We start from the raw sequence: 24,349 nt of genomic DNA on the forward strand, positions 1-24,349 counted from the left end.
GTATAAAGGAGGGGTGACCCCCACTTGTTACCCCCCGATTGTGACGTACTGGTAGCCAGCGCGGGGGATTTCTGAGTGACCCCCCCGGTGGTTTGTGACAGTCACTGTTACACGACCCCGTCTGGAGACACGTCCGTCCCCTTCAACTGTCACTCCGGACTCCCTGACTGTTCTGTTTCTGTCCCCTCCCACCGGGTTGTCGGCTAGTGGACTGGACTGGCTCCACCTCTGGGCAACCATCCATTGGGTCCTGGACTAGTCAGTCACCCCTAATTGGGAGTGAGAAACTGGGGATGTTCTATGTTTTGGTGGTACCGGCACTGGTCTTCCAGGTCCCTGGGGGTAGGCCCTGCATCTTTGTCAGGATGCAGTACCTAGTAGTGCCCTGAGGGGCTCAGGGGCGCTACACTGTTGCTACATCACATGTATCGGACATTTTGCACCTTGCGTACAGGTCACAGAGAGATCCTGTTCACTTGCATAGTGGCAAATGGCGATCTTTGGCAGTGCAAATCTAAATCACCATGTAACTCCATCCTTGGACTAGGGATTACCAGCGACGTGTCGCGCGTCAGCAATTTTCTCACAAGTTGCGAAAAACATTTGTGCAGCTTTACTGCGACTTGAAAGAGTGCGACTATTTTAGACAAAATCGGAGCATTGAAGTCTATGGCAAGCGAGTTGCAAAAAATTGGAAACGCAGCTAAGTGAAAGGTGGCAATGTGACACTGACATCATCCCATGCAATGTTACACGACGCGTGGGCCCTGTCGATCCAGCCTTACGGTCTGTGGAAGCAAAGCTGGGTGCAACCCGCAACCAAAAAGCCATCTGCGCGGCACTGATGTTCGCGGCTCACTACATAACACCATTGTCAATCAATGGAGGCAGTGATCTTCATGTCCAGGTCACGTACCCGTGATATTGATTGCTGTCAGTGAATGGAACCGTCTGGAATCCATCATTATTGTGAATACCAGACAGGGTCGCTGTGTGCCCAGCTAGAGCGCTTTTTTTATCATAGTTCCATGGGTAACATTCAGCCTATAATGTGGCCCTATTGAGGAGGTGTTAATATTCCATATTAATGATATAGATCTTTATATAGATGCAGGATTATGACCCTCATGAGGTTGGGAAAGATGAATGGTGCAATAAGGTGAAAGGGATGCTGCAATGTGCTGTGGGGGAGGGGAAGGCAACAGGATGGAGGAAGCTGTAATGCAGGTACTACACGAGATGGGAGTGACCACATTGCCTCACAATGTAGCCATAGCACAAGGAAGCACATTACGGTAATGATAAATGGGGGACCCAGAGGAACAGGATGTGCGATTTCTACAAGTATTACGGTAGCACGTAGCCCGGTCTAGAGATGACAGAAGGTGCCGGTGACGTTGTGACTCTGCGGGCGGTGATTGGTGGGGAGCTGTTGGTGGGCGGAGCCGGCCCTGTCAATCATCAGGCAGGGTATATAAGGGCGCAGGGCTGGCGGTCAGTCACTCTGCAGCAGGACTTGTGAGAGGTGGGTGCGGGGCTCAGGCTGTGTGCGCCAGGTTGCAGGGTTTTTTGGGTGAATTTTAGGCATCCTGGGTGCTCTTCTGTTCTTGTCTCTGGTGCATACATTTTTTTTTATTTGCTCTTCATTTTGTAGGAGCAGAAACTACAGGCAGCAATCATGGTGAAGGCCGGCATCAACGGGTGAGTGAGCTGCATGCTTCTGTAAGGGGAGCAGGCCGGGCTGGCCACTGAAGGGTTAAGGGGTGGGCATTTAATAATGAATGGGGTCAGGGCGCTATACTGCATGGAGAGCAAAGGGTTACTATACAATAGGCTATCTCCCCGGCCATGGTTGCCTTGGCAATGAGGCAGGGGAGGGGTGTTACCTGCCCCCCAGGGGGTGAGTGCTGAGGATGGAGGGGGCAGATCTGCATCTAGTGCTGAGCTCCTGGTCCATTGCATGTGCAAGATGGCTGCTCCATTAACCTGTGCTGCTCCAGCTCTTGTGATGTTACACCCCCCCCCCCTCTTCTTGGTCACACCCACCTTCTCTGCAGTTTCCCGTGCACCTCCCCTCATGCTCGGCAGAACTGCGCCACATAATCCCCCACCTTCCACCCGGGCTGATGAGCCTCAAGGGTATGTGAAGGTCACTGCCCCCTGCAGGTCATTAGTCTCTAGTGGTGGGGGGGAGGTCTGGGGGTCCCTGTGCTCCACCTCGTACCTGATTCACCCCTGGGGTGTGTCCAGGGGATGAGTCCTGTTCTCTCCACCTCCCCTGTGCAGTGACTGAGTGACTCATGTCCTGCTGAGATGGGGGGATCCTGGGGTCTCTATCACTGCTCTGCAAAAAAAATCTTGTAGCAATGTGAATGGGGTGACCTCTGTGCTGCACAGCCCCCTCCATCCTCTCCCTGCAGTGTAAAGTAGGTCTCCTATTAATAGAGGAGCACAGCTGCTGAGCGGAGGAGGGGGACCCTGGCTACTGGGGTGTAGAGCGGCCTGCCTGCTCAGTGGTGAGCTCAGCCTTGCTGACACTGGATCCTTGCAGTCCTCCATGTTCCTGCAGCGCTGCTGGACTTTATCCGTCCTGTTTGTTCACACTTTGCACACTCAGCCGTGACCTTTGCCCCAGCAGGGGAGGCGTTGTTCTGCAGCCCTGCAGGGCATTGCTCTGGAGTCTGGATGGCACGCTGCTGTGATAACATGTGTATTTAGGTCCCTGGGAAAGATCATAGAAGGGGCTCTGCTGCCCAGTCACTCCCATTATCAAAGGGCCCATAACCAGAATGACACCCCCATGACCCTGCATGTTACTAAGTATACTATAAAGCCTTAAGGGCTGTGCGGAATAAGAAACTTCCAAAAATGGTCTCGGGCTCTGTCTGGAATTGCTGATCTCCATTAGCTTCATAGAGCTTTGCTGCAATACCAGACTCATCCTGTAGACAGGGGTGGCGCTGGTCTGCAGAATCGAGTTCCGTGCTATCATTTCATCATGGATATACTGCGGTGGAGCTGTTCTATCCAGTGCAGGGATCGGGGGGAGGGGGGGGGTGGTTCAGTGACTTGGCTGATCACAATAGCCAGTATGGCTCTTCCATTTCATAGAGGCCACATTTGTTTTATCATGTTGATAATGGGGGACACTGGTTTAATTGCTAAGGCGCATATTAAGCCCCTTGCTAACTGGACATTCAGGGAGAAGTTTTGTTCCCCAGTAAATGTGTTGGGGGAGGGCTTATAGTTTGAGGCCAGTTGGACAGAAAATGTGCAGTGGATGAAATTAATCTGCAGCAGACTTATTGCAAATCCACAGAATAATCAGAATATTCCGTATAAGATCACAATTAACAAGTCGTAATTATCAAACCTTTAAAATAAGAACTAATACCAGTTCAAAATAAAGGAAATGGTGTCCATTTAATGATAAAATATTGATTTTATTTAAATTTTTAAAAATGACCTATTTTATCATGAAATGGACACACTTTCCTTTATTTTGAACTGGTATTTGTTCTTTTAAAGGTTTTTTTGATTAGTAAATCTACAGCAGAATGTTGCATGCGATGGCTTGAGACGCCTGCTGTGAGGTTTAACCTTGCACTTGACACCACTGGCTTTGTCCCTTAAGGTACTGTCACACATAACGAGATCGCTAGCGAGATCGCAGCTGAGTCACCGTTTTGGTGACGCAGTTGCGATCCCGTTAGCGATCTCGTTATGTGTGACACTTACCAGCGATCAGGCCCCTGCTGTGAGGTCGCCGGTCGTTGCAGAATGGTCCAGGTCATTTTCTTCAAAGGTGATGTCCTGCTGGGCAGGACACATCGCTGTGTTTGACACTGTGTAACAGGATCACAGTGACTGCTGAGATCGTTATACAGGTGGCTACTGCGATCTGTATTCTGCATCGCTGGTAAGATCTCACTGTGTGACATCTCACCTGCGACCTCCCAGCGACTTACCTGCGATCCCTATCAGGTCGCATCGTTTTTGGGATCGCAGGTAAGTCGTTATGTGTGAAGGTACCTTAAGTTTGCACATTGAGTGTTAAAGGCACATCCACTAGTGATACAAATACAGATTATTGAGCTCTTAGGTGCCCTTTAATTGATCACATGACTTGGTGGTAATCATTCAAGTTCCTGGGATCCACTCTTGCACAAGCTGCTGCTGACTGCCATATATATATATATCAGCCAGTGCCTTATGGAAATATTAATGTTTGTATAAATGTGCTTTATCTTGGCAGATTTGGCCGCATCGGGCGTCTGGTGACCCGTGCCGCATTTATGTGTGAAAAAGTAGACATTGTTGCAATCAATGATCCCTTCATTGATCTGGACTACATGGTATGTTGGCACAGCCTCAGGGGGCTGGGTGTTTACAGTGTGGGGGGCTGGCATTTAGCGCTTGTATAGCAACGCTGCCACCTACAGGTAGTTGTGTCTTACAGCGAGACATTTAATGCTGCACTAGAAGCCTTGGCATTAGTGAGTTGTGCTCATTAAAAGTACAGAGCATGGTAGTGCTCACTCATCTTTGCCCAGCATGCCTTGCTAAGGGGTGCTAGATGCAGATGCTAGAGGGGCAAGAAAGCATATTATCTATGGAGACTAACCCAACATCTCTCCCTCAGGTTTACATGTTCAAGTATGATTCCACTCATGGACGCTTCAAGGGAAAAGTTGCTGCTGAAAATGGAAAGCTGGTGATCAACGGCAAAGCCATCACCGTCTTTCAGGAGTGAGTACACACTGATCCTGATGGGACTAATATCTCTGGAGGCACCTGATATACCTAAGGCTACTTTCACACATCCGGTTTGAGCAGTGCGGCTCAATCCGGCTGTGAAACCTATGCGGCGAAAACACCGCATCCTTTGCATAAGTTTTTACATGCAGCCGGTCCGTTTTTTTTCTGGTTGCGGCACGCTACTGAGCATGTGCAGTGGAAGAAAGCGCATGCAGCGGCCGGATGCGTTTTTTTCCGCATCCGGAGTCCATAGGCATGCATTGAAAAATGCGCCGTGGAGCGATGCGTTTTTTTTTTGCCAGAGCAAAAAACGTTGCAGGCAACGTTCCATCGGCTAAATCTGCCGCATGCGGCAAAAACCGGACCGACCGCAAGTCCATGCGGCACAATACGGCACTAATTTAAGTCTATGCAAAAAAACAGAACCGGCGGCAAAAAAAACTGTTGCTTTTTTTGCAGAGTGCCGTATTGTGCCGCAGAGCAAAAACCGGATGTGTGAAAGTAGCCTAACATTGGCCTTTTACAGCATTAGCTGCAGTAAATCCCACCCGATAGTGCAGATGGCTGCACCCAATAATGTCTATTGCCTATCTGATGAAGCCATAAAACAGCTGGATCTGCTTTGCTGCAATAAAGCCACTTATTTTGATCCATTATCTCCATTTATGAGCATTGGGATCCTGTTGCACAGTAACACTCTACTTCTTGGACAGCAGCCACAGAGTTGAGGTGGCTCTGGCCAAAACCCATGAATAGCTCTTCGTTCTTACAGTGGAGTCCCAGCCTGTCATCGTCTCCTCCAGTAACTGACTCTTGCCTTCTGTCTTGTAGACGTGACCCAGCTAACATCAAATGGGGCGATGCTGGTGCCACCTACGTCGTTGAGTCCACCGGTGTCTTCACCACCATCGATAAGGCTTCTGTAAGTGTCCACCGCAGCCGTGACTGCTCTGAAGGCAGCGTGTCTATAACTCGCCATTGTCATTCCAGGCTCACTTGAAAGGAGGTGCCAAGCGTGTCGTCATCTCCGCCCCATCAGCCGATGCCCCCATGTTCGTTATTGGTGTCAACCATGAAACCTATGATAACTCCTTGAAAGTGATCAGGTAACTGGCCCTGGTGCAGTGCCCAATGCTGGGGGACACTTTTTTTTTTTTTTGGCTGAAATTATTGCTAATTAGCATTTAGTTCTACATGCAGATCCGAGTAAATATCTTGTTAGCGTCTTCCATATTCCACAGCACTTTAAGTGGGAAACCCCTTTAAACTTTACAAAGTGGACACCAAAAAGTTCTGCTAAAGTTTTAGTGTTAAAACTAGATGGTGGTTGCACACTGGCTCATATCGCTGCTGAGATCAGTGATGGGAGCTGTTAACAGGACTCCCAAAGCTGATGGGTGGGTAGAGGGGTGAATACTGTGTACAGGAATCATTTGGGCTCCACCAGGTGGATGCTCATCAGTCTAGCTTTGCAATCCCATCATTCACACCCATGGGTGGTAACAATGTCAGAGCAAGCTTGAAGGGTGTAAATCTACAGCAGTCAACTATTCCCACATGCAGCATGGGTGAAGGTAACAGGCTCTTGCATTGCTTGGGTATAAAATGACCTCTGCTCTTCCATCCACAGCAACGCCTCCTGCACCACAAACTGCCTTGCTCCTCTTGCAAAGGTCATCAATGACAACTTTGGCATCCTGGAGGCCCTGATGGTGAGTATCACTCCCCCACCCCTTTCATGAGCTTTAAAGGAGCCCATTGCCTTGGCCATTGCTGATTGATCTACTCTTCAGACCACAGTCCACGCTTACACTGCAACCCAGAAAACTGTAGACGGACCATGTGGAAAGACATGGCGTGATGGCAGAGGTGCAGGCCAGAACATCATCCCAGCATCAACTGGTGCCGCTAAGGCTGTCGGCAAAGTCATCCCAGCCCTGAATGGGTAAGGTTATGCTGGACTACCATCATGCTGCGTAGTACGCCCATGGCTTTAAATGGAGCAGACCCTTAAATTCTTTTTTTTTTTTTTTTTTTTTCATTTATCAGAAAGTGCACAGGCATGGCCCTCAGGGTTCCCACTCCCAACGTGTCAGTCGTAGACTTGACTGCCCGCCTGGAAAAACCAGTAAGTATGGACTAGTCCACCTCAACAAGCTAAAATCTTATGGTGATGGAGTTAATCTGACTTCATTGCTAACTTTTTTTTTTTTTTTTTTTTCAGGCCAAATATGAAGATATTAAGGCTGCAGTGAAGAAAGCGTCTGAAGGACCACTGAAGGGAATCCTGGGATACACAGAAGATGATGTGAGTGTCGTGCTGCCCTGTGCTTTTATCTCAAAACTCTAACATCGACTTTATTAATCATGTGATCATTTTACCCCTTAGGTTGTCTCAACTGACTTCAACAGCGACACTCACTCCTCCATCTTTGATGCTGGCGCCGGTATTTCACTGAACGAACACTTTGTCAAGCTGATCTCTTGGTGAGTATAAAGGATACAGGACACGATCAAACCCACGACGGGCATTTTTAGAGGCTCATGGCCAAGTCTAACCTGAATCTTGTCTTGCAGGTATGATAACGAATACGGCTACAGCCACCGCGTAGTGGACCTCCTATGTTACATTGCCACCAAGGAGTAAAGTCATCACAAGCCATCGCCTCTCCTGTCACTGCAGGGCCCAGCGTTCACCCAGTGATGTGTCCTGTCACTGAAGGGGCCCAGAGTCACCCCTACTAGTCTGTCTGTCAGTTTCTGTGTTAATAAATTGTGTAACACTGAACACTCTTGTATCTTGTGCATCTGTTTTTACATTCTCAAGTTAAATGTCTGGGATAACCTGCAATTAAAGGTACCGCGCACCATGCAATATTTGAAAGGCTAAAATGGTCTGCGGTCAAGGCAAATCGTGACACTTTCCAGCCGAGTTTTTGTTTTGTTTTTTTTTGGGGGGGGGGGGACGACAATTGGACTATGTGCCCACAGGAGCTTGCTTCTGCAGATTTTGCCACAAATCTGGATTTTCCAGATAAATCTGCAGGTTTCAGCAAGTACACTCCCCATGTTATCCTATGGGACATGGTGAGTGTCTGTGTCCACGCTGCAGAATGTGCAGATCTCCTGCAGCCGCACAACTGCATGTCAATTCCTGCGGAAATCCCATCCCTCCACTATGGATAGAGGCCGGGACGTCAGCAGGTAAATCGCATGCAAGTCCGCAGGTTTACCGCAGCTATTCCGCTGTACTACTGCAGCTAAAAAAAAAATAGCTGCAGATGCTGGCGGGCAGCTGCGGTAAACCTGTAGCCGTACCTGCAGATACATCTGCACCTGCAGATATATCCGCAGGTACGAGCTCCCGTGGGCACAGCCTCAGGCTCTTTCCTTATGACCCATCTGCAAGCTTTTGCACAGGTGCAATCTGTCAAGGGTTATATTGAAGGGGGGGAGGGGGGTGGCACTGCATATTCAGATTTAGTCCAGTTATCACTCAGCAGGGATTGCTGTTCATGCATCAGCCTCTCTGGGATGACTCTGGAAATTGCAGCACCTCTGCAAAATCTCTAGCCAGGAAGGCAGATCACACACAATTAACCTGGAAGAGGGGCAGAGCAGTAAGTGCATAAGAAATAAACACTTAAATATCATGCAGGCAATACAAAGGTGGAATTTGCATTAAAGGGCTTTCTCTCTTTCCTATTTAAAGGGAATCTGTCACCAGGTTTTTCCCTCAATCTGAGAGCAGCAAAACCTAAAGGCAGAGACTCTGATTCCAGCAATTGTCACTTAGCTGCTTGCTGTTTTTTTTTATAAAATCACTTTTCTCGCTGCAGTTTAACTACGCAGCAGCCCAGTAATTGAAAAATCACTGGAATCAGGGTCTCTACCTCCACCCTCCTTCTTTTTTATCCTGCTCTCAGGTTAGGTAGCAAACCTGGTGACTACTACCTTTACTCGGAATCTGTCATTTGCACTTATCTTGTTACGCACCCTTTAGTTTAATCTGCAACTGGCCTCCAATAAGAATCCAAATTTGTGAAAAGCAGAATCTTGTGTGACTTGGACAAACCCACTTAAAAAGAGGTGGTGCTGTAATCCACCTGTATTCTCATAATAGAAGCGGTATTACAATGTTCAATCCTGTTTCTTCCACAGGAGGGCAAAGGCACCATCTAGCCAATAGATCCCTGTAACAGAGGGAATTGAGCTTCTATGATATCGGAGTTCACTTAAATGACCAGTTCAATGTCTTGAAGGCATCCTCTGCCCTTAATCGCCTGTGGAATGTACAAGTGTTGGTTGCAAAGCTGCTTTCCTGCTGGCAGCACAGTGTCGGTCCCATTAGTCCTTGACCAGTAACCAGGACACTGACAGCTACAGTCTTGGTTGTGGGTAACACTTGTATGAACTGGAACATTGTCAAATGGAACAGTACTGTCTTGGGTTGCTATTTGAATAACTTCACTGTCTCTGGAGGACCTTATGTTACATGGAAAGGGTGTCCTGTGACAATGCTTACATTGGCCTGTGGTAGTGATGCAGGGAAATGGACCATTAGCAACAGGGTGCAAGAACCTTGTGATCACAGGACTGTAACATTGTCTATCGACACTTGTGTACATCATGCTCATGGGTCTAAAATTTAAGGAGAGCAGCTTACTATGGTCAGCGCATGGTACAAATACTTTGTCATCCTGCCTATGGCATGAAAGGAACAGTAAAGTTGCAGGGGACCGCAAAGGGGTAAAAATAAGCCCCTTAAAGAGAATATGTAATAAAAATGGCCCACTGTTGCATCAGGTTTGGTCACAGCCCCCACTGCTACATGAGTGTTAGGTGTATTGTGTGCAGGTTGGGGGCTCCTGGTTGCCACAGATGCTGTATTTAGGCCTCAGATCTGTGAATGTATAGGCAGAACGTGAGGTGTGAGCTGTTCTGTTACTCGTGTGCCTGGGGCTGGAGCTGTTCTAGTGCCTCATAGCAGTCTTGCTGTCTGGCTGCATGTAGCTCCTGGTGACACAATCATTCCTGACAGACCAGCTCTCGTGTCTTCCTGTTTGCTGCATTGAAGGCGGCAGCAAGAAATCCCTTGTGGTTAAAGCAACGCTGGTTTTTTTTTTTCGTGCATGGAAGACGTGACGAGGCGCAGTTTCATTTTATGATGTGTCACTGATGGAAATAGTGTAGATTATACCTGGAGTTGCAGTAGTACAGTGTACATATTCTAGACATTAACATGGAGCTGCTCCTCACTCTGCAGATATAACTGCTTCCACTAGTCTAGGAACATTTTAAGATTTTGGAGGAATCTGTGGAATTTATTGCCTCTTCTTCTAGAAGAGCATTTGTGAGGGGACTCTGATGTCGGGAGGTTAGGCTCAGTCTTCATTATAGGTGTTGGATGGGGCTGAGGTCCAGCTCTTTGCGACCGCTCATGTTCTCCCCCACCATGTCTGTGACACAGTGGGTACAGTCATGGGGGGAACATAAAAGGGTCTTCCCCCAAAATGTATCTACAAAGTTGGAAGCTACAATTGTCCACTGTCTTGTGTTGAAGAATTAAGATTTCACTGGTGATAAGATGCTGAGGCTGCCCCCTGATAACAGCCCAGGGCATCATCCTCCACCACCAAACTGTAGGGCGGGCACAGTGCAGTCAGGGTAACGTTCTCCATTCACTAAACCCAGACTCCTCCATCAGATGCAGATAGAGAAGTGTGATCGGTCCCTGAACAGGACACGTCTCCTCCAGAGTTCAGTGGTGGTGGCTTTACACCGCTCCATCTGACGCTTGGTGATGTACGGCTTGGCATTGTGCTCGGTGAAGTACAGCTGTTGCTCGGCCATGAAGCCCCCAGCGGGCAGTGTTCTGATGTTACCAGAGGAGGTCTCTGCAGTTATGGGGTCAGCAGAGTGGTGATGACTTTTCTGCGCTCTGCTCCTCAGCACTCGGCCCCCCGCTCTATAACGTTATGGGGTCTCCACTTCGTAGCTGAGTTGCTGCAGCCCCTTCCACTTAATATCACTCACAGGTGATGGGGGAAGATTCAGGAGTAAGAAATTTCATCAATTGATTTGCTATACTGGTGGATCCTATTACAGGACTGTGCTTTGTGGGACCAAGTAATGTAATTCAAGGTGGACCACAAAAAACAACCCCTGTTTCAAAAAAGTGGCTTATATTTGACAGTCCAGGGATTTCTGGACAGTGGGCAACCCTGATTATATCATTTATGTGGTTTGTATAGGACACCTATTAGGCCTCTCATAAAAACTGTCAAGACTGGCAACCAATCCGAGCTCTGCTTTCACTTTACCACAGCAACCAATCAGAGCATAGCTTTCACTTTACCACAGCAACCAATCAAAGCTTCTATATTAACACCGCAAACAAATGGATGTCAGCTTTTGTTTTACCAGATCAACCAATTAGAGCTCAGTTTTCATTTTACCAGAAAAAACTATTAAAACTCGGCTTTCATTTTACCACAGTAACCAATCAGACCTCAACTTTCATTTTACTAGAGCAACTAATTAAAGCCCAGCTTTCATTTTACCACTGTAAACAAGCCAATAAGAGCTAAAAAAAAAGTAGACTTCTACTTTTATTTTTACAGAGCAACCAATCTGAGCTCAGCTTTCACTTTACCTCAGCAGTGTAAGAAGAGACGGAGGCCATTGTCTAGTTCTTGTCTGTCAGGTGGTTCTCAGTGAAGGGCAGTAGTGATGGGTGTGAGGCCAGCATGGTGTATTGTGATAGTCAAGGCCGATGTACATACAGTATATGCGGTTTAGTGAGGATGTGTCGTAACACAAGAACCGTGATGCCAAAAATATTAAATCCTCACATGTATAGACCAGGAGGGGACTATAAGCGAGGGATAAACTATGTACTATGTACGTGTTGTACTATGGTACGTGGCTGTGACGGTAGACGGCCATTTTGAGCCTTTATCATGTTCGATCAGGCGCGGCTCCGTATGCCAAGATACTTAGAGGACAGGAAAACCACAAAATTTACATCAGCTCCACTACTTCATAGCCCAAAAATTGGTCATGGGTACACAGACACGGACATCATCCACACAGGGTGACTTGCCATAGAATCATAGAATAGTAGAGTTGGAAGGGACCTCAAGGGCCATCGGGTCCAACCCCTTGCGAGAGCAGGTTTTCCTAAATCATCCCAGCTATATGTTTATCCAGCTTTTGCTTGAAAATTTCCATTGATGGAGAGCTCACTACCCCCCATGGTAGCCTGTTCCACTCTCTGACTGCCCTCACTAACTCCCGTGGCCGTCTGTTCCACTCTCTGACTGCCTTCACTGCCTCCCGTGGCCGCCTGTTCACTCTCTGACTGTCCTCACTGCCTCCCGTGGACGCCTGTTCCACTCTCTGACTGCCCTCACTTGATAGCCTGTTCTACTCTCTGACTGCCCTCACTACCTCACGCGGTAGCCATATCACATATCTCTGAACTGAGTTCACAGAAGAAAGGTTTGTGTGAAGTCTGGACGGCCTCATGCGTCTTGTGCCCACGTGACACAAGGTGTGAATTCTCCCAAGGCAGCACCGTTCCCTGACTGCAGGGGGCAGAGTTGGGCATATGTACATTTCATCCCCGCACTTTCCGTTTCCAGTTCAGGGTTTCGGCACCATTTCAGAATTTGCCTCCTTCCTAATCCCCCTTCGGGATTGGTTTTTGGCACATTTTCATCTTCGACTTTACCGTTCTGGATGATTTGTGCTTCTGAGACTTCAGTGTTGAAGCTTCTGGTGGGTTTGGGCTTCCTGGGACATTTCAAGGACATGGACTCGTCTGCACGGAATTACAGTGTGTTCGGATCTATGATAAAATTCTGTCTTTATGGAGCAGCTGCCCGGCCTGAGAGGCCGCCCCGCGCATCCTGACAGCCTCCATCAAGATGTCTCCTGGGTGCAGCACTGACACCTGCTGGTCGTACACTGCACAGCTACAGCTCTGCTATTCTCAATATAGTTTTTTTTTGTTAACCCCTCAATGACCAAGCCTGGAAGGGCCTTACTGACCTGCCAATTATTTTTTTTTTATTTCTCTCTGCTTTTTAGCAACCAAGTTTTTTAATCTTTCACTGATATAGCGGTAAAAAGTTTTGTATTATGCAGGACAATTTGTATTATCTAAAGTATACTTACTATGCTTTTTTTCCCCAGCAGAAGCTCTGTATTTTCTTTCATTACACTTTATGTTTTGGGGGCAATTATATATATATATATATATATTTATATTTATTTATTTGTGTTTTCCCTTTTACTGTGCTTTTTTTCCACTGTAACTGAGGCATCTGTAGGATCCTTAGTTACAGTGGAATGATCTGGGCCTTGTGGGACCCAGTTGTTTTGGTGTGATAAGCAGGCAGAGATCGATAACATCCCTAATGGTCATGAGCTATTGAAGGGGGTCATGATAACAGCATTAGTTGCCCGGTGGCTAGTGAAGCTGTTCATCACAACATCCCTAGTGGTTTCAGGGCTAGTGAAGAGGTTAATAATAACAGCCATTGTAGTCTAAGCTGGTTAAGGAGTTTGTGATATCATCCCTTGTAGTCCAGGGACTAGTGAAGGGGTTCATTATAACATCCCTAGTGGTTTCAGGGCTAGTAAAGGGGTTCTTGTTAAGGGATTAATGATATCATCCCTGATGGTCCAGTGACTAGTAAGGGAGTTTATATTAATATCCCTGGTGGTCCAGCAAGTGATGCGATTCATGATAATATCCCTGTTTGTCTAGGGACTAGTAAAAAAAATTCATGATAACATCATTAGTGGTCTAAGGCTAGAAAAGGGTTAATGCTAACATTCCTGGTGGTCAGAGGGGATTGTCCTGTCCAGGGGTTAGTGGTGTATTTGGCTGAGTGACATTATGCCCAGTGCAGAGTAGGTGGTTGTTTGAAGTATGTGTGTGCCGCCCCTGTGCCAGCAGCCGCCGCTGCTCGGATCCGGACCTTCAGGGGTGGTGGCTCGAGGGTCTCCGGACCCGCCGAATAAAATGAGGGACGTAGATGTACGGGCTAGGCCGTAATAGGTTCATGACGCCACCCACGGTGTATGGTGAGGTGGGACACCACCGCTGCTGTTACGGGGCACCTGGGGGAGATGTTGGGCAGCAAAATGTTAACCCCTCCATGGGCAGGGATGGTGGTCCCGGGACCCGATGGCTCTGGTGTAGGGGGAATGACGACCGCAGGGGTTGTTGGTGTACTCACTGTCAGTAGTAAAACACACAAGTCTCTGGTAAACCAAGGTGGTGGTGGCCGGTGCCGCGGTCGGTTGTGTTCGGGATCCCCCACCCGGCTGGTGGTCTCTATCCTTGTCCTGCATCTTTTTAGTAGAAAAGACCTCCTTGTATGAAACGTAGGAGTTCGCTCCCGGCTGGATGTGGCCTAAGGAGCCGTGCCCGCAGATGCTGGCCTGTGGGATCTATGGGCCTTGGCGGTGATCTCTTATCCCTAATCGGTGGGCTGTTGTCTTCTATGAGGGACTTTGGGTGGGACAGGCCTCTAGTCCTGGCCTCAATCGGTTAATTAACCAGTTCCAGTAGGTTCTGGCTCCTGGCTTCAGGGTCCGAGTTCCCCCTCTTTGTGCTATGGTTTCCGGGTCGGTTCCCCGTGTCGGTACCGGCGGGCTGCAACCCTGTCCCGGTCCACCTCGGTTCCACCGAGCCGTCTTCCCATCTCCTCTTGACGGAGACCACCGTCTGCCTCCTAGCCTGGCACCTGTCAGTTTACTTCAGGCCTGACCTCCACTACTCACTGAACTCCAGACTAGACTGACTGCTTTCCCGCCCTGGGCTGTCTAAACCTCTGGGTGGGCGTGCACCAACTGCCTGGCCACGCCCACTGGTGTGTCTAACTGTCCCTAAGGGGGGGTGACTAGGGTTTCTGGTTGGCTGTGTGTTTTCTAATGAGGGAACGGTGTTATGCAGGGGCCTATTTGTGACTACCTGGTTTTACCAGGGCGTCACCTGTGCATCTTTGGCATACTTATCAATACTCAATATCAAATTATGCAGAAAAGCCTTGATATTGCCCTTTTGGAGTCCGGGACAGTCCCATGTAAGGGCACAGACACATACACGTGGGAACCTCGCTCCTGCTGCAGGTAAATTCACTCTCAGTATATGATGAAACTGAAGAAGGAGGTGTCTAATATTCCCGCTTCATGCTGCGACTGGAGAAAGTGAAATCTGAGACGCTTGTGTTGTGTGTGGTCTATTCATATAATGCACGAAAGACTCCACATCACCGGAAACCACACTGCACCTGTGTATACACCCTGCTGTGCTCCACTGTATATCCTGTGCTGCACCTGTGTATACACCCTGCTGTGCTCCACTGTATATCCTGCACTGCCCCTGTGTATACACCCTGCTGTGCTCCACTGTATATCCTGCACTGCCCCTGTGTATACACCCTGCTGTGCTCCTCTGTATATCCTGCACTGCACCTGTGTATACACCCTGCTGTGCTCCACTGTATATCCTGTGCTGCACCTGTGTATACACCCTGCTGTGCTCCACTGTATATCCTGTGCTGCCCCTGTGTATACACCCTGCTGTGCTCCACTGTATATCCTGCGCTGCCCCTGTGTATACACCCTGCTCTGCTCCACTGTATATCCTGTGCTGCCCCTGTGTATACACCCTGCTGTGCTCCACTGTATATCCTGTGCTGCCCCTGTGTATACACCCTGCTCTGCTCCACTGTATATCCTGTGCTGCCCCTGTGTATACACCCTGCTGTGCTCCTCTGTATATCCTGTGCTGCCCCTGTGTATACACCCTGCTGTGCTCCACTGTATATCCTGTGCTGCCCCTGTGTATACACCCTGCTGTGCTCCTCTGTATATCCTGTGCTGCCCCTGTGTATACACCCTGCTGTGCTCCTCTGTATATCATGTGCTGCACCTGTGTATACACCCTGCTGTGCTCCTCTGTATATCCTGCACTGCACCTGTGTATACACCCTGCTGTGCTCCTCTGTATATCCTGCACTGCACCTGTGTATACACCCTGCTGTGCTCCTCTGTATATCCTGTGCTGCCCCTGTGTATACACCCTGCTGTGCTCCACTGTATATCCTGCACTGCACCTGTGTATACACCCTGCTGTGCTCCACTGTATATCCTGCACTGCCCCTGTGTATACACCCTGCTGTGCTCCACTGTATATCATGTGCTGCACCTGTGTATACACCCTGCTGTGCTCCACTGTATATCCTGTGCTGCACCTGTGTATACACCCTGCTGTGCTCCTCTGTATATCCTGTGCTGCACCTGTGTATACACCCTGCTGTGCTCCTCTGTATATCCTGTGCTGCACCTGTGTATACACCCTGCTGTGCTCCTCTGTATATCCTGTGCTGCACCTGTGTATACACCCTGCTGTGCTCCACTGTATATCCTGTGCTGCCCCTGTGTATACACCCTGCTGTGCTCCACTGTATATCCTGTGCTGCACCTGTGTATACACCCTGCTGTGCTCCACTGTATATCCTGTGCTGCCCCTGTGTATACACCCTGCTGTGCTCCACTGTATATCCTGTGCTGCCCCTGTGTATACACCCTGCTGTGCTCCTCTGTATATCATGTGCTGCACCTGTGTATACACCCTGCTGTGCTCCTCTGTATATCATGCGCTGCACCTGTGTATACACCCTGCTGTGCTCCTCTGTATATCCTGCACTGCACCTGTGTATACACCCTGCTGTGCTCCACTGTATATCCTGTGCTGCCCCTGTGTATACACCCTGCTGTGCTCCTCTGTATATCCTGCACTGCACCTGTGTATACACCCTGCTGTGCTCCTCTGTATATCCTGTGCTGCACCTGTGTATACACCCTGCTGTGCTCCTCTGTATATCCTGCACTGCACCTGTGTATACACCCTGCTGTGCTCCACTGTATATCCTGTGCTGCCCCTGTGTATACACCCTGCTGTGCTCCTCTGTATATCCTGCACTGCACCTGTGTATACACCCTGCTGTGCTCCTCTGTATATCCTGTGCTGCCCCTGTGTATACACCCTGCTGTGCTCCTCTGTATATCCTGCACTGCACCTGTGTATACACCCTGCTGTGCTCCACTGTATATCCTACACTGCACCTGTGTATACACCCTGCTGTGCTCCTCTGTATATCCTGTGCTGCCCCTGTGTATACACCCTGCTCTGCTCCTCTGTATATCCTGTGCTGCCCCTGTGTATACACCCTGCTGTGCTCCACTGTATATCCTGTGCTGCCCCTGTGTATACACCCTGCTCTGCTCCTCTGTATATCCTGTGCTGCCCCTGTGTATACACCCTGCTCTGCTCCTCTGTATATCCTGTGCTGCCCCTGTGTATACACCCTGCTACCTATTCCTGTGTATACCTCCTGTTACACTACACTACACCTGTATATACACCCTCCTATTCTGCGCTGTCCTCAAATACACACTGTAATCCTGCACTGCCCCTGCGTATACACTGTTACCCTTACAATGCATATACACTTTGTTATCGTGTGCTGCCCTTGCGTAAACACCCAGTTACCGTGCACTTCACCTGTATATACACCCTATCATCCTGCACTGCTCCTGGGTATACACCCTGTTATCCTGCTCTGCTCCTGCGTATACACCCTGTTATCCTGCTCTGCTCCTGCGTATACACCCTGTTATCCTGCTCTGCTCCTGCGTATACACCCTGTTATCCTGCGCTGATCCTGCGTATATACCTTTTTATCCTGCGCTGCTCCTGCGTATACATTTTGGTATCCTGTACTGCTCCTGCATATACACCCTTTTATCATACACTGCTTCTGCGCATACACCCACTTATCCTGCACTCTTCCTGCATATACTGTACACCTTGTTGTCCTGCTCTGTCCCTGCATATACACCCTGTTATCCTACACTGCCCCATGCATATACACCTTGTTTTCCAGCACTGCTCCTGCTTATACACTCTGTTGTCCTGCTCTGCCCCTACATTTACACCTTGCTATCTTGCACTGCCCCTGCATATACACCCTGTTATCCTGCTCTGCTCTGGTATATACACCCTGCTATCCTGCACTCCTCCGGTGTATACGCCCTGTTATCCTGCACTGCTCCGGCGTATACACCCTGTTATCCTGCTCTGTTCTGGTGTATACACCCTGTTATCGTACACTGCTCTGGTGTATACACCCTGTTATCCTGCACTGCTCCGGTGTATACACCCTGTTATCCTGCACTGCTCCGGTGTATACACTCTTTTATCCTGCACTGCTTCGGCACTGGTTCAGCAGACGCTGTCTCATATACAGTAGTAGGATTACATATAGCAGCAACAAGGCAATATCACATATGATACGATTAGGTACCCATTTCAGCAGACAGTATCACACATATGAAGGAGGCTGTCGGCCCCAGGTGCACGGGTGCCACTCACCTTCACCAAGGAGACTCCGTGGGCAGAACTGACTACAGGCGCGGTGCATGGCACTTACTTGCATCTTCAGGCTGCTGTCTGTTACCGCTGCTGCCGGTCCTTGGCATAGTGAGACACCAGAGTTCACTTGGCCAACCAGTATTGTTTCCTTTTATTCTTCACACCGCTATGACAGACATGGCCTCCTTTTTTCTCTCTGAGGGGTACTATGCTTCTTTCTGTCTATCTTGGACTGCTTACTCTGGGATCTTCTCCCTAATACCACACAACTTCGTCCGCTTCCGGGTCCCAACAGCTCTCTAGCCAGGCGACTCCCTATGCCCGCCGGGGTGAGCTGTAGGCTCCGGACCTCTAGAGGTTACCTCGGGGTTCCCTGACTGGCCCTTACACGGAGGCCACGTCTTCTCAGTTTAAACCCACTTCATGACTACCCTTCCAATGAGGCTTAGATACCCAGCTCTGACATTACCATACCTGATAGGTTTAGATACACGGCTCAGAAGACCATATCACAGAGGCTTAGATACCCAGCTCTGCTGACATTATCACACCTGATAGGTTTAGATACATGGCTCAGAAGACAGTATAACGGCTCAGAAGAACGTATCACACAGGCTTACATACCCGGCTCTGCTGACATTATTATTATTATAATAATATCACACCTGATAGGTTTAGATACACGGCTCAGAAGACATTATCACACAGGCTTAGATACCCAGCTCTGCTGACATCATACAGGCTTAGATACCCAGCTCTGCTGATATTATCACACCTGATAGGTTTAGATACATGGCTCAGAAGACAGTATCACACAGGCTTAGATACCCAGCTCTGCTGACAGTATCACACAGGCTTAGATACCGTGCTCTGCTGACATTATCACACCTGATAGGTCTAGATACATGGCTCAGAGGACACTATCACACAGGCTTAGATACCCAGCTCTGCTGACATTATCACACCTGATAGGTTTAGATACACGGCTCAGAAGACAGTATAACGGCTCAGAAGACCGTATCACACAGGCTTACATACCCGGCTCTGCTGACATTATCACACCTGATAGGTTTAGATATACTGCTCAGAAGACCGTATCACACATGATATTAGTATCAATTTAAAAAAAAGTGAGAAAGGAAGGCGACATCTCATGGTGACAGCTGAGGCGTATTAAGAATCAGAAAAGTCACAGGAGGAAATGTGATGCAGGTTCCTAAATGATATTGACCTCAGAAGATCCATTTTTTGCTGAAATTACTTTCAGGCTGATATTCCGGGAAATCATTTGTGATAGTGGCCTTTCATATCCCCACCACCAGGTGGCAGCATTGTCCTGTATTCACAGCACTGCACATATCTCTCGCCTGGTGTGATATGGCTTCTAATTATCCGCCCTTGCCACAGGAAATCACTTAATTTACCCTATAGAATTACAAATGGGGTAAAAAAAAAATGTAACAATAAAATAAAACAACAAAAAAGCATTTACGGCGCTTAATTATATACAATCACGTTGCCAAAATTGTATTCAGACTCCCAAAACAGAAGCCTTCGTAAGGACAGGCCCATCCTGACCCTCCTCACCGTGCAGCGGAGATCTCCAAACTTCGGCTCTTACAAACTACAGCCAGAAGCTGAGACCAGTACTACAGACCGACCCCAGGGCTGGAGCTGCTGCAACATGGGAGAAGCAGGTATGTAGATATACCATTGGTGCAACCTGTGAGGATGCTCAGGGGCCCAAGAACTAAGGGGGCCCTTTTCTACCTCCAAAGCAGGTGAATTGTGCATTTTGATGAGTTATTGGGTTGCAAAGGGCCCATATATTGTTCTTGCACAGGTACCCTTTTCCGTCTGTGTCCGCCAGTGGGTAGGTGCATGTATAAGCAGGCGGGCTGCTAAGACATGGAGTGCATTGTGCACAGCAATGACCTCACCTTCCATTACAGGCAGCCACAGATGTAAAGTGCTGACTGTGCATCAATCCCCCGCCCCACCGACTCATTATGGACCATTTACAGGCACCGCAGGTAGTGAACCGTGCATTTGGTTTTACAGCTTTTTCAGTAAATTAGGTGAACAAAATTTAATTATTTTCTTTTCAGGACTTAAAGGGTTTGTCCATCACCGGCTACTTTCAAATGTCCAGAAATGATCCGTTAGAACGGATCCAGAAACAATCCATTGGCAAAAAAGTTCTGCAAACACAACATTTTTGTCCCTCTTGAAAATATTGATTTTTCCAGGATCCGGTTTTTAAACATTGGAGTCTATGGAAAATGGATCTGTTAGTTGATTGTTATTTAGTCATCTGTTTTTCTTTCATTTGTAAAGAATCTTTTTTTTTTCTTACTGGATCAGTTTCAAATTGAAGATCACTAGCGATCACGTAACGGATCCGTTTTCCATAGACTCCAATGTTAAAAAATGGATCCTGCAAGAGTCAATTTTTTTAAAAATAGGCAAAAAAGTTGTCTTTGCAGACATTTTTTTAGCAACGGATCCATTCTAACAGATGATTACTGGACATATGAATATAGCCTAATTAAAGCTCAGATCACGTTGATGTGCACAGGAGCTGAGCCGCAGTACAAGGGAAGGGCCACTACACAGTGTATGGAGTGTGGGGATCTGCCTCCGTATAATATTATTCATCCAATGTCACCGGCACTGCTGTTCTGATATTGATGACCAATTCTAAGGATGTTCACTTATATCTAAGTAGTGGACAACCCCTTTAAATTGGCGACCTGTTCTTAGGATAGACTTTAAAGGTGTCACTCCTAGGATACCATGACCTACTGGATGAAATGGATGACACCACGACCCCTTTATTCTACTGTAAATCCCCTCTAATCACAACTTGATAACTTTTCCTGTGATCAGGGGCAGACTGTTGTAAATCCCCCTCATCAGTGTCATGAGTATGTTCCTCGATGGAGAGACCTATGTTGAGTCTGTCTGGTATCAGAAGGTCACCATGCCTTATTACTTGCAGATCCAATACTTGTATATGAGTGAAATCTACTTGGTTTTAGTGTTGGTTATAGAATCATCTGACCTCTTTGGAAGGAGCCTGTCTCTGGAAGAAGCTGGGGAGTCGTGAGTATTGCAGCTGTGGTGTTTATATGTTGTTTATATACATTGGCTGAGCTTGGAGCATTATCCTTTTGTGTCTGTCTCCCTTCCCTTATGTTGTATTATTACACTGGTGAGACTAGTGCTCTCACAAGCCTTCTCACTAGCCAGGGTTAGTCCAGGGCAAGCAAGGTGAGCCAGTGAAGAGGAAAAATGCCACACCCACTGTAAAATAACATCCAGACTATTGAAAACGGCCAGGCGCTGGAACCCAAAAGAACGATGGCCGTTTCGTGCAAATGCTCTTCTTTGGGTCCCGATAGAATCAGGACAATTATGCAAATGATACTCTGATCAAACTGTGACCAGAGTTTGCTCTGAGTGTCGGCTTAGTGTGATCCAACTCTCTTAGATGAGAGAGAATCATAGCGCACTGTCAGAAGAAGATGGAGAACAAAATTTCTACATCTTCTCCATTGTGACAGTGTGCAGAAATCGAGCTGCACTCAAATGTCATCCGAGTGCAGTCCGATAATTATAGTGTCCATCTTCTCCTGACAGTGTTCTATGATTCTCTCTCTCCTAAGGGAAATTAAAATTTCTATGCACCCATTGACTTGCATTGATCTAAATATCAGATCAAACTTGGACGTATAATGATTATTTTTTTCTGTCTGAGGAGCTGCCCCATAGACTAACATTAGTCTGAGTGCGATCCAATGTTTTTTCGTTTCACACTTGGCCTGAAAATACAATCATCTGCCCCTGCCCTAAAGACAGGTCATCAAAGAAGTCCTGACGTACTCAAAAGCAAAATATCTAGATATCTAGTAACTATAGAAGTCCTCTCTGTTTACTTTCCTCACCTTCTCTTTCATTCCTAAACAATAAGGCTCTATGATTTCTGCCCAGACTCGTCAAAAAGGATTGGACATGTTGAAATCCAAGTAACTGCCCAATCCTTCTTTCCATTAATGTTGTCAGGGCAGAGGCGAAACTAGATTTTCCTGCACCAGGGGCAAAAATGAAATTTGTTGCCTATACCTCTCTTAAACTATTTGGTTGTTCGTCATGTGACCACTCATATGCAGTTTGCATTCTTACAGTCATGGGTCGAGAAGCTGCTCTTTCTAATTCATTCAATGTTCAGTAAAAAGTTACAGCCCCGACTTCATTGTGAGGCATTGGAAGAAAAGGTAGTCAGCACATGACGTAAGTATGAAAATCGCATATAAGTGGTCATATGATGATAGCTTAAACAAGCAAGCAGAATGAAATCCTGACAGTGAGCATATTACACGCTGTTAGGATTTGGAAAACTACAGTGCTAAATGTTATCATTAATGCTCTTAACATAAATACAGATATAGACTAGTAATCCTTAACCTGTCAGACGGCACAATACTTTAATAACAGTGTCATGAATCATGTTATCGGAAAAGTTAAGTATTGCCCCTCCTGGCTTTACCCTCACACTGTCTTCCCATGTTTCCCCTTCTCTATACTGGCCCCCACTCTATCCATTCCAGTCTCTATACTGTGCCACCTCAGTTTCCCCCATACTGTCTCCTCACATTTTTCTTCCTCACAGGCCCATACTGGCCCCTTACACATTTCCCTACCCATGGTGCTTTCTCACACTCCTTTCATCTTGTCCCCTCACATTTCTCTCCTCATAATGGCCCCTCAGTTTACTATCTCACAGTACCCTCCAGTACTGCCCCCTCACACTATCTCATCCATACTGTCCCTTCACAATATTTCCCCATAGATCCCTTCACACTTTTCTCTCCCATACTGTCCTGTCACAAATTTATCCCCTCATGCTGTTTCCCCACACTTTCTCCCCATATTGTCCTTTTACACTTTTCCCTTCATATTGTCTTCTCACAAGAACCTTCCACCCCCAAAATACTCCTTTTTGGTTCCATTGGAGTGCTTATCTTGCCACTCTCCTACTCCTCTGTGGCCGAGGAGTGATGTTAACAACAGGATTAGTGTAATGTAATCGTGCCCCCCTGCGTCTATGAACAGTAACCATACCACTAATAGAAAAAGGCTGACATCTCAGAAGAGCTTTCAAAGTTTCCCTAGTGCCTGACTAAAGGCCTCCATTCACATTAGATTAAAGTTGGGGCGATCCTACTGATTTATTTATGGCCAACTTCCATACAAGTCTGGAGGAGACAGCAGGGTGTGGAGGCAGTAGACCGATCTGGAGAGGTACAGAGCAGTCTGGAGAGGGACAGAGGAGTTACAGAAGAGTCTGGAGAGAGTGTCACGGGCAGAGGGGCCGCGCTCGCTACGCTCAGGTCCGCGGCTGTTGCTGCTGCTTGGTGGCTCGAGCGATGGGCCGGACCCGGGGACTCGAGCAGCGCTCCTCGCCAACGAGTGAAAAGGGGGGTGGTTTGTTTGGGGAGATAGTCCGTGACGCCACCCACGGGTCGTGGTGATAGCGGGCACCACCGCTGCTGGTGACGGGGATCCCGGGAGAGATGGTAGGGAGCAGCTAGGATGTTGTCCCCTCCGTGGATAGGGGTTGGTGATCCCGGGGCCCAGTTGTGGAACGGGGAGGCTGGATGGCTGGGGTACAGGGTTGCAGGGGCAGCGCGGCGCGGTGCCGGATGGCACTGTGGTACTCACTCAGGCACAGATTCACAGAGTCTCTGGTAAACCAAACGGCTGGATGGACGGGTCCCGCAGCCGGCTGCAGTGTCTTTGCTCTCCCCGGACAGGTTGATGGTGGCTGTCTTTCCCTGCACCTGTGTATGTATGTGTTGAATCCGATGGCTTCCCAACGGTAGTCTGCTCCCCGGCGTATAGGTACCAGAGGAGCCCATGTTGCCCGCAGGCGCTGGCCCTTGGATCTCTAGCCTATGGCGGTGGCTGTGTATCCTCACGGTGTGGACTGTTGCCTTCTGTCGGGTCTTGGGTTTAGGAAACCCCTGGGATTCCGGTCACTCTCGGATTTGACCGTTGTCGGCGGCTCCAAGCCTAGTCAGGGTCCGATGGCCCTGCCTTTGTGCTTAGCTTCACTCCGCTCCCCGGTTCGGT

General features: G+C 48.1%; 1 protein-coding gene across 1 annotated transcript; it reads left to right on the top strand.

The window, feature by feature from the left end:
* Positions 1 to 1,477: 1,477 nt before the first annotated feature.
* Positions 1,478 to 7,546, top strand: GAPDH (glyceraldehyde-3-phosphate dehydrogenase). Its single transcript, XM_075348323.1, has 12 exons — positions 1,478 to 1,525; positions 1,655 to 1,701; positions 4,256 to 4,355; positions 4,643 to 4,749; positions 5,590 to 5,680; positions 5,749 to 5,864; positions 6,389 to 6,470; positions 6,552 to 6,703; positions 6,808 to 6,886; positions 6,983 to 7,066; positions 7,148 to 7,245; positions 7,336 to 7,546. Exons 2-12 carry the CDS (start codon positions 1,679 to 1,681, stop codon positions 7,403 to 7,405), a joined length of 1,002 nt encoding a protein of 333 aa, XP_075204438.1. The 5' UTR covers positions 1,478 to 1,525; positions 1,655 to 1,678; the 3' UTR covers positions 7,406 to 7,546.
* Positions 7,547 to 24,349: the final 16,803 nt, after the last annotated feature.

The sequence above is a fragment of the Anomaloglossus baeobatrachus genome, chromosome 5 (assembly GCF_048569485.1).
Source record: "Anomaloglossus baeobatrachus isolate aAnoBae1 chromosome 5, aAnoBae1.hap1, whole genome shotgun sequence".
Taxonomy (NCBI): Eukaryota; Metazoa; Chordata; class Amphibia; order Anura; family Aromobatidae; genus Anomaloglossus; species Anomaloglossus baeobatrachus.

Coding starts and splice junctions, on each gene's coding strand:
- GAPDH (XM_075348323.1), top strand. CDS start 1,679: ATGGTGAAGGCCGGCATCAACGG. Junction 4,356..4,642: donor TCATTGATCTGGACTACATG/GTATGTTGGCAC, acceptor TCTCTCCCTCAG/GTTTACATGTTCAAGTATGA. Junction 7,246..7,335: donor TTTGTCAAGCTGATCTCTTG/GTGAGTATAAAG, acceptor CTTGTCTTGCAG/GTATGATAACGAATACGGCT.